We start from the raw sequence: 12310 nt of genomic DNA, 5'->3' as shown, positions 1-12310 counted from the left end.
TTCTGAGGGATGTCTTTGAATGTCTCATGTCTCTGAATTGTGGCTGTTTTCATAGTTTCCGCTTCTTCAGTTGTGGGTCTTATTTTATTTTTATCAGGAGGACAGGAATAAGAATATTTGTACCTAAATAATTGATTCTTTTTTATGTCGACTTTAGATAGTTCTGCATCGCTTACAAAATAAACTTACTTGAGTTAAGTGTTTTTAAAATCTGATTTTTATAACTTTACAGAAATTCACTTCTAGAAATCCTTATATTTTCTTTCTCTTTCGGTGTTAGTTGGCTTTTGTTTCTCCTGAAAATGATATCTCAACCAATATCATTGGTTGAGATGCTGCTGTATAAGAACCCGTTGCTCTATAAGAACCTGCTCCTGTACAAGAACCGCATCGTCGTAGTATTTGCAGATGATGCTGTTAGGTACAACATTCTTTTGTCAGATTATAGACAAGAAGTTGGTCGACAATCTTTGTTAGTCATTCGGTTCAATATATCCGTCTCCTCTTTATGACTTGTAATCATACTGTCTCCTCTGTTGTGTCTCTCTGCTTGTGTTCATTCTCGTAAAGGAGGGAATAAAGCGCTCGAATCTTTTATACTTGAAAATATACTGAAACGCAAAAGAAACGCAACATCCTATTTTAGAGGGGAAATTATATAGAGGATATAATTTTGTATCTAAAAAGTACGGATATCTTCGACTTTGTAAGTATCGAAAATTTAACTGTTGAATGATTTTCATGCCATAACCGGAAGTTAAGTTTGAGCCCGCTTAACAGAAATCAAAAATTGCATGTTTAACAAAACATTTGACAAAAATATGGGGTTTTAAGGGTTTATATCTGTTTATCATAAGTGATGCAGCAATATTCCGCAAAATAAATTCTTCTTTCGTTTCCGGAAAAGTTGCCAAGGCTTCCTGAAAAATGATTTAAGTACGCATTTCAAATGCTCTAGCTAGAAAAACTGAAAATAAAAATGATGGAGAATTGCAGATGCAAAAATGCACAACAACACGCTTCAACAGGCTCATACGTATCATTAGCATGAATGGTAGTCCGTGGACCGGAAGTCCAAGTGTTACTACACTGCGCTAGGTTAGAGAAAATTCGACTTCGTCATCTGAAAAACAGACATTTAAAAATGGCAAAGAATACTTTTTTCGCTCAGATCTCGAGATTGATGAACCTATTGCATCGTGGAAATCAAGCTGCAATTGTTGTGCATTGCAGTCTTCCACGCTATAATTGAATGGTTGAGAAGAGGGGTGTTTTAACAGCCATGTGTTACTTTCTAAAGTTAAAAGATAATCATTTAACATCGTTATCAAATCTCTGATGTTTTTAAATCGAGTCTCACTCAACTATAATCAGTTTTGAAAATCATTAGTTAAAAGGTTCAAATATTTATAGATTACTGCTTGTTGTGTTTCTTTTGCGTTTCAGTATATGATTTTCACTTATATATCGACTTGTTTTTCTGAATTACTAGAAGTATAAACTGATTTTCGTTTGCGGCAGTGGTCTGTATTGTCTTATTACATAAGCTGAAGAATCAAATTCTATGAATCCTTAAGTTTTCTTTCATTTTAAGCTTAAGTTTATTGTTTCTTTCTTTCTTTTTTATTTTTATTTTATTTTTTTTTTAGTTATTTTAAAGAAATTTGGTCTTTAAGGTTTTAGTTCACGACGTCTCACCCTTCTTATACTTCAGTTATCTCAACAACAATATATTAAATTATTTTTACAAAAGTGACCTACATGTAGTTAGGAAAATAACACAATATAGGTAAATAAGGATACCATTTCTTTAAAAAAATGATTTAAGATGTGAGTTTTAAGCTGTGTGCTCTGTTTTGAGATATATATATATATATATATATATATATATATATATATATATATATATATATATATATATATATATATATATATATATATATACGGACCCAAATGATAGGTTCTATTTGCTAACAAGGTCTACTTAACGACTTATTAGTTTAATATTTACTAGCTATTTATGTGATTATGATGGAAAGGATTTACTCCGCCATCCTTTGTGTTAGTTTATCCAAGCAAGATTTTTTTTTATAGATCTAAAACAACTTTATTATTGCTACGCATGTTGTGTCCCTGAGAAGATATTTTTATTAAATTACTTAACATGGCCACAAGTTTTAAAAGATATTTGTTATTTTCATAGGATTTAAAATAAATTTCAAAACGTTTTCAACTAAACTATTCTTTTAAGCTCTTTTGGTAATAGTATGCTATCGGACTACATGCTTTTTAACTTGATGGAGCTTGTCTGTCTTTATCTCTTTATTTTTTTATTATTTTTATTTATTTTTTTTTTTTTTGATGATATGCAATCATGTTTGGAATGTCAACGTAAACACTCTTTTCTACCGATTTTCCCATTTCTCGATTTAAATTTTGCTTTCAATTTTAATCATCGGGAAATAAAGCGAAATCGTAACAAATAAATGTCTTTCATTAAAGGGGACTTTACTAATGTTCGAATGCGTAACCAGATGGCATTTGGTGGATTTGGCGGAATGGTGTTTCGTAAAAATAAATCTTTTAAATCTGCCCTGGATTCACCGCCGCCACCTGGTCAACCAAACCAATCCTCAGCACCACGTGTTCGATCAGTTTTTCCTGAGACTTGGTTGTGGAGTAACTCAACCTTAGGGTAGGTTAGGGTAATTTTTCGATATTCACTAAGGATATTCTTAACTCATAAAGCCCTTTTGCTATAACATATATGAAAAAGATTTTCAAGTTAGAAGTCTGGGTGTGGAAATTTGAATAAACTGCGTTTGAATAATGTATTTTTCTAAACCTAAGAATTATTACTGCGCCATGATGGAAGTACATGTTGGATACTTTATTTCAAAACGGGAACAAACAGAAAAGCTATTTAGTCATTTACGTACACATATACACTGTACACAAATATAATCCAGATTACAAACTGCGGTTAATGGACACATTTTTGATACACGGAATTAGCCTAAAATAATAAAAAAAAAATGAACAAGAATTTTAAAATAATATCTAAAGAGTTTGCATATTCCTTCCGGAAACGTTTAATAATAGGACTACCAAAATATTGTATTATAAATACCTACGGAAAAAGCTACAGACATCTGGCTTAACAATTACAGATGTATGTATAAAGTATTTTGGTTTTTTTCTTTTCTATCTCACACTCTGCCCTAGAAAACAAGGTCAGAAATGTAAGACTGAATGATAAATTCGAAAAATGTCTCGTAAACCAAAGTTTACCGTGTAATTCATTATTTTCCTGATATGTACTAACCTTGTATGTGATTGCTTTGCAATGCAAGCTTTAATTCATATAAGGAATCCATGTTGGAATGTCAAATTCTTCGTAAAAATGAATTATCTAATAGTTAGTTTATAATTCATTGTCATGTAAGGGGTGGCATATTTCAAGGAGAACGTAGAGTTTGAAATGAGGGAAGCAGTAGACTTTGATAGTGCTGATAGCGGAGCGGAACCAGTGCCTAACAATAATAGATACCGAGTCCGCACATTCTTCCCAGAAACCTGGTTATGGAATACAACCAATACAGGGTAGGAAGATCTAGCGATACAATGTAAAGTGGATTAATTTACTCCACATGTCAGAATCAGATAAAAACACAGGAAGAAAGGATTGGTTTTATCACAAAATATTTTTTTGAAATTGGGAAGGCCAACATTTTTCAAATAGAATGACAAACCCTACACAGTAGAATTGTGTGTTATTTTCCATTAATTTCATTGGACATTTTGAAGTGGAAATGGTCTTTTTATTGACCTCTCTTTACAAAGCAGATATATGTTTCTGGACTTGAGAAGCTCCTTTCTCATAGACATTTCTTTTTTTTGCGGACTTAGTCTGTAAAATATTTTACAATTACTTTTGATAGAAATGTAATACGATTTTTTCGTAGGACAAAACTAGGCTATTCGAGCATTAACTTAAAAGTGCGTTGCAAGTGACTTAAAGTTGATTGTTTTTGTTTAAATTGATTATTCTTTATTTTTATGGATAAAATCGGCTTGTGTTTTAATCGTCATTTACTAGTAAATAGGATTTGTTTCTGTGCATTTTATCTGGAACAGTATACAAACAGATAGAATGGGTAATATAAGTAAGTAAATCAGTCACTCTACCGAAGACTGATAAGGCATATTTTTAATGGTAAAAGAAATACTCTGTAATCAAGCATCCCAAGGAAAAAAAACTTATCCTCTTCAGTATGCTGATGTCTGTTTAAACCCGGCATATTGTCCATTATTTCATTCGGAATTCAAAATAATAGAGATTTTATAGAAAACTGATTTTACATGGGCTCCAATCCTAATAGCGAAAAAAGTTTATCATACTTTATTATAAATTTTATATAACAATATGTTTTTGTAAAACAACCATTACTAATATTCTCTTACAAATGAATGAATGAGAAGTGATATCGTACATAAGCATGATTTGTTATGGAGTGCCTGGGTATCTGCATGAGTAGCGTGCATGAAAACTATACTCAGTAGCGTTATGTGGCTCCACAGTTAAACCAAGTATGTTGCAGGGGTACAACCATATTTCTATGATATGGTAATGGAAGACAATGCACCAATTGCCTTCATGGCTGCTCCTGTTGAAAATCAAAGAGTTAAAACAAGTAGTGCGGAAATGTCGTCATCAGAACCACAAATACGTGTTCGAAAGCTATTTCCAGAAACCTGGCTTTGGTTTAATAAAACCACAGGGTACGTAATAAATCGCCAGTGTCCTGATATAGACCCTTTAGACCAAGACCCCAACTTTTATGTTAAGTCTTGTAACTCTAGGGGTTGCAGTAAGCACTTGCTGGTTTATTTAATTGTTTTAAAGGCAGTTCTTTCCATTGTAACATTAAGCTCAACACCTAATAAATTTTAAGGATTTTTTTTATCAAATAAAAATATTGATGCGCTGTGTGTATTTTTGAGTGGGACAGACAAAATTTAGGTTCTAATATTTTAGGGGAAAAGTTCAGTCTTTTTCTTTTAATTTCTTTTTAAATAAATTGATAAGAAGTTTAGACGCTAGAGATATTGTCAGAGATTTTTATAACTTCTCGAACACCCGCTATATTTCTCTATCCTAAAGCTGAGAATTATGTTTTTATTTTACAGCGCGGACGGTATCACGTCACTCAGTGTTCCTGTACCGGATACTATTACTACTTGGGTCGCTACAGCTTTTGCTGTCAACCCTAACTCTGGATTGGGTCTAACTCCGAGTCCAGCTAATGTAAGTAATAACACTAGTTTTTTTTTTTTAGCTTTAAGTATAGAACAATACATTGGTTTCAAATATTCTTTGTGTAGACATCAAAAGAGCGTGATTTATACATTTATAATGCCTATACTTTCCTGAAATCCTAATATCTGCATAATCCCTGAATATTTTTGGTTTCAAGAAAAAACTATTTCAATAGCATTTTTATAATATTAAGGAGATTAAGTATGTGCAGCCACATTGAAAAATATCATTGTAGTGAAGTATATGCAGGGACATTTAAAAACAAAATTTTATTTTCTTTTTTACTCATTTATTTATATATTTATCTTGTTGCAGCTTAAGGTATTCCAGCCATTCTTTGTGAGTTTGACCATGCCTTACTCTGTAACACGAGGGGAACTAGTGGTCCTCCAGGCCAATGTCTTCAATTACCTGGAACGTGATGTTAGGGTAGGCATGATCTTATACCATTATCCACTTTCGACAATTTTCAAAAAATATTCTTTATTATATTTTAGCTTTCGTTTTATTACAATTCATTTTTATATTATAGCTATGAGTTAATCAACATTGTTAACTTTCCTTTTAAGGTTCTCGTCATCATTGATAAAAATGAAAGCTTCAAGAACCTGGTGACCTATATACAGGACAATCAGGTCAAGAAAGGCAGATTCTCAGCCAGAGTGGGCCGTACTTTCAACGTGAGTCTTATTACTTATCAACACTACCAAAATTTATCCATATACGCAATCACAACACGGTTTACAATCACAAGTATCGATCAATTCAAATAACTGACAGATAAGTTGATGTTACTTGGATTTCAACAACTTCGGAATTTCTTATTTTCTATGGTCGTTATGATGACCTTTTTTGCAAATATAACCTATCACTGGGTCGTATTTTGACTGATGTGTTTCAAATAAATAGTTAGGCATTTCCTTTTATATTAAATTTGACTACGGAATGTTCCATCTACCAGATCAATACATAGTGCTCACGGCGGGTGTGACCGGACAAAAATGGATGCTTACTCCAGCTAAGCACCTGATCCCGCTTTTTGAATTTCCGGGGGTCCGTGTTTAATGCCCTGTTCGCAGATTCCTATTGTTTGTAGATGTTTTTGAGATCGATCACTGTTCATTATCTTCACTTTTTTCATATATATATATATATTCAGAATAGAATTTTTGAGACACCCAGCTGGGATGTCTTTACAATGTTTTTTAATAATCTTTTAGAATTCCTTAAAAAACCTCTGATATCACTGCATCTTATCACAGAGATGACATACAAAGGCGCTTTCTGATTGTAGACATTTTGTTAATAGAAACTACATATGTTTTAGATGACAGCTGGTGAGATCTACCCTGTGTATTTCCCTATCATTCCCACAGAGACTGGGGATCTTAAGATCAATATCACCGTCATTTCTACAGGTCCTAGTGATGCTGTCATCAGATATCTTAAAGTGGAGGTCAGCTTTTCACTTTTACCTCATTATCTACATATGTTCTTCTCTTACAAAACTTAGAGAAAGTTACCAAAGTTTCTATTCTTCTTTTTAATATGAGTTGATATGACAATTGTGTCATTTAGCCCGAGGGAGTGGAGAAAGAGTTTAATAACCCTGTGTTGATCAATACTGGTAATACTGGGACGTTTACAGAAGATGCTGCGATATCATTTCCACCCAACACTGTGGCTGGTTCACGGCGTGTCAGAGCCTCAGTTATTGGTAGGGTTCTATATATGAATATTTGCTCTCAAACAATGCATTTCATTAATAAACCGTAAGATATTTGACTTTATTAGCTAAATATTTTTCTTTCTGCCTTTTACTATTTTCAATTTTCACAAATTGAAACCTTTCCTTTGAGGAAAAATTACCTTTTCTAGACGTATAATAAGGAAAACCGTTTTTATCGTTGCATATCTTTCTACATCCAACTTTCATTCCGTTCAGGTGATGTGATGGGTCCATCAATCAGTGGACTAGACTCCCTGTTGAAGATGCCGTATGGATGTGGAGAACAAAACATGCTGAACTTTGCTCCAAATATCTTTGTGCAGAAATACCTTACAATCACTAATAATCTAACTCCAGACCTAGAAAAGAAAGCTAAAGAATACATGATTAAGGGTACGATTATAAAATGTCGTCTGTTTTACAAATCAATGTTGAATATTCATCAGTATTCAAGATATTTTCAAGCGTTTAAAGATTACACATTTTGTTGATTTCCGTTTCTCAGGTTACCAGCGGGAAATGACGTACTCCCATGAAGACGGTTCATACAGTGCTTTTGGTAAAAGTGACAAGTCAGGCACAACCTGGTAAGATACTACAAACAAGATATTTTTCTTGAAGAATTAGTTTTACAAATATATATACATATGTACAGGATTAATTTTTAGCAATGATGTTCCAGGTTGACTGCTTTTGTTGTGAAGTCGTTCTCTCAGGCTTCTGATTTCATCACCATTGACGAGAATGTCGTAAAGAAAGCCGTGACTTGGCTTGTATCTCAACAGAACGAAAATGGAACATTCAGAGAACCAGGCAGAGTTTTACACAAGGAAATGCAGGTACATTAATGAATTAAAACATCTAAAAGCAATCCTATGGCAGATAAATTCTTTTCAGTTTTAAAAGATCAGCGAATATCAAATAAAGACAGAGTAAGAACGTTAGACTTCTTTTGTCTATGCTATTTCTATTCAATAAAGAAACACCAGACCAAATCCTTGGCATGATTCCTTAAATAATGATTCATATTTATTTCATAATTTAAATTATTTACCTCTGATTGTAACGTGCCATTTGATTGGATAAAACAAATACTTTTTATTTCATATCCAGGGAGGTTCAGCTGGAGGGGAAAGAGCCCTCACGGCTTTTACTCTGATCGCTCTCAAGGAAGCTGAGGTCGTTCCAGGAGTAAGTTAACTAATCCTTTTTTATAATATATATAAATATATATATATATATATATATATATATATATATATATATATATATATATATATATATATATATATATATATATATATATATATATATATATATATATATATATTTCTTTTTTCTAACTTTTACAATATTTTTGATATCCTTCACAAGATTGTTACAATCATTTTTAAATAATACATGCAAGGTATTATGAACTATCATTTACGTTGATTCCTTTTCTGTGTGTAGGTGTCTGAGCTGACAGGAAGGGCAATACAGAAAGCCAGGACGTACTTGGAAGGTGATATAGATCTTTTAGAAGATATCTACGAATTAGCCCTCGTTGGATATGCCCTCCAGATCACTAACAGCCCCCGAGTCAATGAAGTTATCAACAAACTCAATGCTAAGGCTACCATGAAAGGTATGCAATTGTTATGTCCTTCACCTCACATTTTCAACAAAAGAGTTTCTACAAATAAATATTAGAAGTTTCTTTCACTAATATTACATTAGATGGACTTAAATATTGGTCAAAACCAGAGACCGGCATTCAATGGAAGGGATGGTCTCCTCCTAAAGACCAGGCAAAGGCTGTTGACATAGAAACCACAGCATATGCTCTTTTGGGTCTAGCTATAAATAAAGATTTAGAAGGAGGGTTACCTGTTCTCAAATGGATCACCTCCCAGCGAAACCCTGAAGGAGGATTTGCTTCAACGCAGGTTGGTTTTTCTATTGCTTTACTTGCAAAGTAGTCAACATTGTTGACTATTTTAGGATGTGGAACTTGAAGGCATTTTTGAACATATATACAAAACTATTTATCTTTTAATGAAATGTGAAGGTAAATAAAAATGATCAAGCTTAAAAGTCCATTTAAGCAATTTAAATTGTGGACAGAGCCAATATGGTCCTCTGAAAACAGAAGGGGGAAGGGATCAGGTGACATGGAGAAGTAAGCATCCCCTATGGCTGGTCACACCCACCATGTGCCCCTTGTTAAGATCTAGTAAACAAAAAAAAACCCTTCAAATTCAGTGAGAAAATAATGTCTTAACAATTTGAATAAAAGACGTCAGTCAACATTTGACCATGGTATTTGCTAATAAAATCACTGTATCACCCATATAATTTTCGAAATGTTGACTTTAAATGAGATTTTTGACATCCTTGTTTTATCAATTTATTAAATTAATTAAATGGTCTTATAAAGGGTTGAAAAGTCAAATGTTTTGATGCTATTGATTTTGTTATAATTTTGTGTTTTTCAAGTTTTCTAAAGGTTTCTTGGAGTTTTTAAATATCCACATTTGATAACCACAACTTTTGAATGTGTTGTTTTACAGAACCCGTTAGGTATCTTTGTTTGCATGGATTTTTGTTAAGTTTAGGAATACAGTAAAAGTAAAATCAGGTGAACAAAATTACTTTTTCTGGATGATACTTCGTTTTGTAGGACACTATTATTGCTCTCCAAGGATTGGCAGAATTTGCTACTATGGTTTATAGTCCAAATTTCAACATGCGTGTGACGCTGACCAGCAAAACTCCAGGTGTACCATTCAATCAGAAATTCACAATTACCCAGAACAATGCACTTGTTCTCCAAACAGCAGACGTATGTAGTCGCATATATTCAAAACTATTCTCAACATAAAAATTTTAATATGAAAGTGTAATCGCAATAATATTTTTTTATTGGTATTGTTATGCAAGATAAGCTTAATTTTTATTCGTTTATATTATTTTATTTTTAATTTTCAACATAATTAATTCTGTAACAGAAGTATCATTAATAACATTCTCGTTGTAATTGATATATTAGATAATGTTGTTTTCTCAGATTCCTGTGGACGTTAAAAGGCTTGAAGTCAAAGGTGAAGGATCGGGTATAGCCCTTGCAGAGGTAGAGAAAATATTTCAACAGTAGAAACATTAACACTGAAATAAACTGTAATATGTACTGGGTTCCTATTTGTGATTTAATGATTAATAATTTTGCAGATCTCTACTTATTTCAATACTGATGAAGAAATAGAAGTGTCTTCCTTTGATGTCAATGTGACGCTTACTGATGAAACAACTAAAGGGTTCACGGTGAAAGTTTGTGGAAGGTATCATTCGTTTTAGCTTTAGATAAAGAAGGACTTAAGTACCCCCTTAGTCAACAAAACTATTGTCTATCTAATATTTGCATTATTTTTTTTTCAAGATGGTTGAAAGAAGGTAATTCTGGAATGTCTATGATGGATATCGGAATACCCTCTGGAATGACCCCTGATTTGGATACACTCGATACATCTAAGGCTCCCATGTATAAACGTAATGAGATGGGATATAGGAAATTATCCTTATATTTTGATGAGGTATGTGTCTGGCATTTCTTGTCAAATTTCACCAAAAATGCTGTTGATTTAAATTTTGTAAAAATAAATTTGAAGAATTAAATACACATTTTATTACAATCTAGTTTGACCAACAAGCCCAGTGTGCCTCTGTATATATGGCCAACACAGATAAAGTAGCAGAGAAGCAGCCCTCTGTCATTAGACTCTATGATTATTATGAACCCAGTAAGTAGTGTTCTTAACATGTAGTTGATAAATTTCTTCTTTCATTATATAGCTAATGAATTTTCTCTAAAATATGCAGTTTATAAAAATATTTCTGAATATTTCAATTCTGGTTGTAACGCGATATTTGATTGGATAAAAAAATTACTTTATATTGTATAAATTGGGTTGCCTACGTCACAATGACGCGTCAAAAACGTATCGATTCGCCTGACGTTGCATTCAAATTTTGTACAAATTGAAGTCACATTTTAAGGGCAATCATCTTTCTTTTTACACCAAATGAATTAAAATTAAATTATAAGGGATGAATTTAATAGCTACCCATTTTATATGGTATAACTGGGTTGGAACTGTTTACGCTTATTTATTACCCGCTTAGCGGTTTATAAAGCGTAAACTGCCCCAATCTAGTTTATACCGTATAAAATGGGTAGCTATTATATTCATTCCTTAAATAGTACAAAATGTAACTTATCATAAATAACTAGTGCCTAGTTTGATATATTTCATTATTTTTGGACCTCTTTTTTTAATAGAAAACCAAGCTACCACATTCTACACATCTAGAATTTTGGCGGATTCAGGAGTTTGTGATGTGTGTGGAACAGAATGCTTCTGTACTGCTAAGGTAAATTATATTAACTGACTACAGTCTTATAGCTAGCAAAATATAATGACGTGAAAAGATAAGGACATTTTTGGTTTTTCCATTATAAAAAAGAGAAACTTTTTATAGCCTTATTCCATCTCTTTCAATTTGACAATATGTTAAAAGTAATTTTAATCTGATCATTTTTGATTAAAAACCCTTTAAATTTAAATTGTTTTTATTTTCAGCCTTAACAGTAAGGAATATGGCTTCATTCCTGTTGAAATATTGGTGCTATCACGAACACACTAAAAGAGACATCTCCATGATATAAACTATCTTTCTGCTTATTCAGTGAGGGAATTTTAATCTAACTATGACTGAGGGATAATAATATGTTCTCTTCTCTACAAACTATTGAATAGTTACCCTGTATTATTCTTTATGTTGTCTGTTACATAAGGCCCTATGTATGATGTTTATTGATTCAAACCATGAATAAAAATATTTTTGTAGTGTTGTGTTGTTGATTACTGGTATCTCTTTATTACTACGTTTTCAACGGAATCATTAAGTGTTGAAAATATTATTAAATTTTATATTGTAGCGTAAATGTTGAATTTTGCTTAAAGGGGCCTGGACACAGTTACATTGTTCACTATTTTAAATGTCTATTTTATTCGGTACTTCAGCTTAATGATTTGAACTTATATGAATATTCTAAGAATTCAATAACAACGATATTCTTCATAAAATCACGTCAAATACCTGTGTTTGTAAACAGGGCACGAGCTCTGTAATGGATATATGCCGAATACTGTTCTATATGTAAAATTATCAGACTGTTTGAGGCCCGTTAGGGCCGAAAACAGTCTGATAATTTTACATAT

At 32.4% G+C, this 12310-nt stretch overlaps 1 protein-coding gene across 5 annotated transcripts in view; it reads left to right on the top strand.

The window, feature by feature from the left end:
• LOC133174296 (CD109 antigen-like) overlaps nt 1-11935 on the top strand; it is a 31215-nt gene extending 19280 nt beyond the window's left edge. For 2 of the 5 annotated variants that reach the window (XM_061309382.1, XM_061309383.1), the window contains exons 20-37: nt 5191-5308; nt 5636-5749; nt 5890-6000; nt 6648-6776; nt 6899-7037; nt 7266-7442; nt 7555-7636; nt 7732-7888; nt 8163-8240; nt 8502-8676; nt 8769-8977; nt 9712-9873; nt 10099-10161; nt 10260-10369; nt 10468-10621; nt 10726-10828; nt 11368-11459; nt 11669-11935. In XM_061309382.1, coding sequence (XP_061165366.1) covers nt 5191-5308; nt 5636-5749; nt 5890-6000; nt 6648-6776; nt 6899-7037; nt 7266-7442; nt 7555-7636; nt 7732-7888; nt 8163-8240; nt 8502-8676; nt 8769-8977; nt 9712-9873; nt 10099-10161; nt 10260-10369; nt 10468-10621; nt 10726-10828; nt 11368-11459; nt 11669-11674 — 2179 coding nt within the window. In that variant the 3' untranslated portion in view covers nt 11675-11935. Of the gene's footprint in view, nt 1-2502; nt 2696-3446; nt 3604-4601; nt 4783-5190; nt 5309-5635; nt 5750-5889; nt 6001-6647; nt 6777-6898; nt 7038-7265; nt 7443-7554; nt 7637-7731; nt 7889-8162; nt 8241-8501; nt 8677-8768; nt 8978-9711; nt 9874-10098; nt 10162-10259; nt 10370-10467; nt 10622-10725; nt 10829-11367; nt 11460-11668 lie in introns of all 5 variants that reach the window. The other 3 variants (XM_061309386.1, XM_061309384.1, XM_061309385.1) reach the window with 3 other exon arrangements.
• The last annotated feature ends 375 nt before the right edge of the window (nt 11936-12310 follow it).

Source organism: Saccostrea echinata, unplaced genomic scaffold (assembly GCF_033153115.1).
Source record: "Saccostrea echinata isolate AGI-Se365-2 ecotype Australia unplaced genomic scaffold, CSIRO_AGI_Sech_v1 ptg000057l, whole genome shotgun sequence".
NCBI classification, from domain to species: Eukaryota; Metazoa; Mollusca; class Bivalvia; order Ostreida; family Ostreidae; genus Saccostrea; species Saccostrea echinata.
Note: the sequence above shows the minus strand (reverse complement) of the source record. Positions and strands in the feature narration are given on the sequence as shown.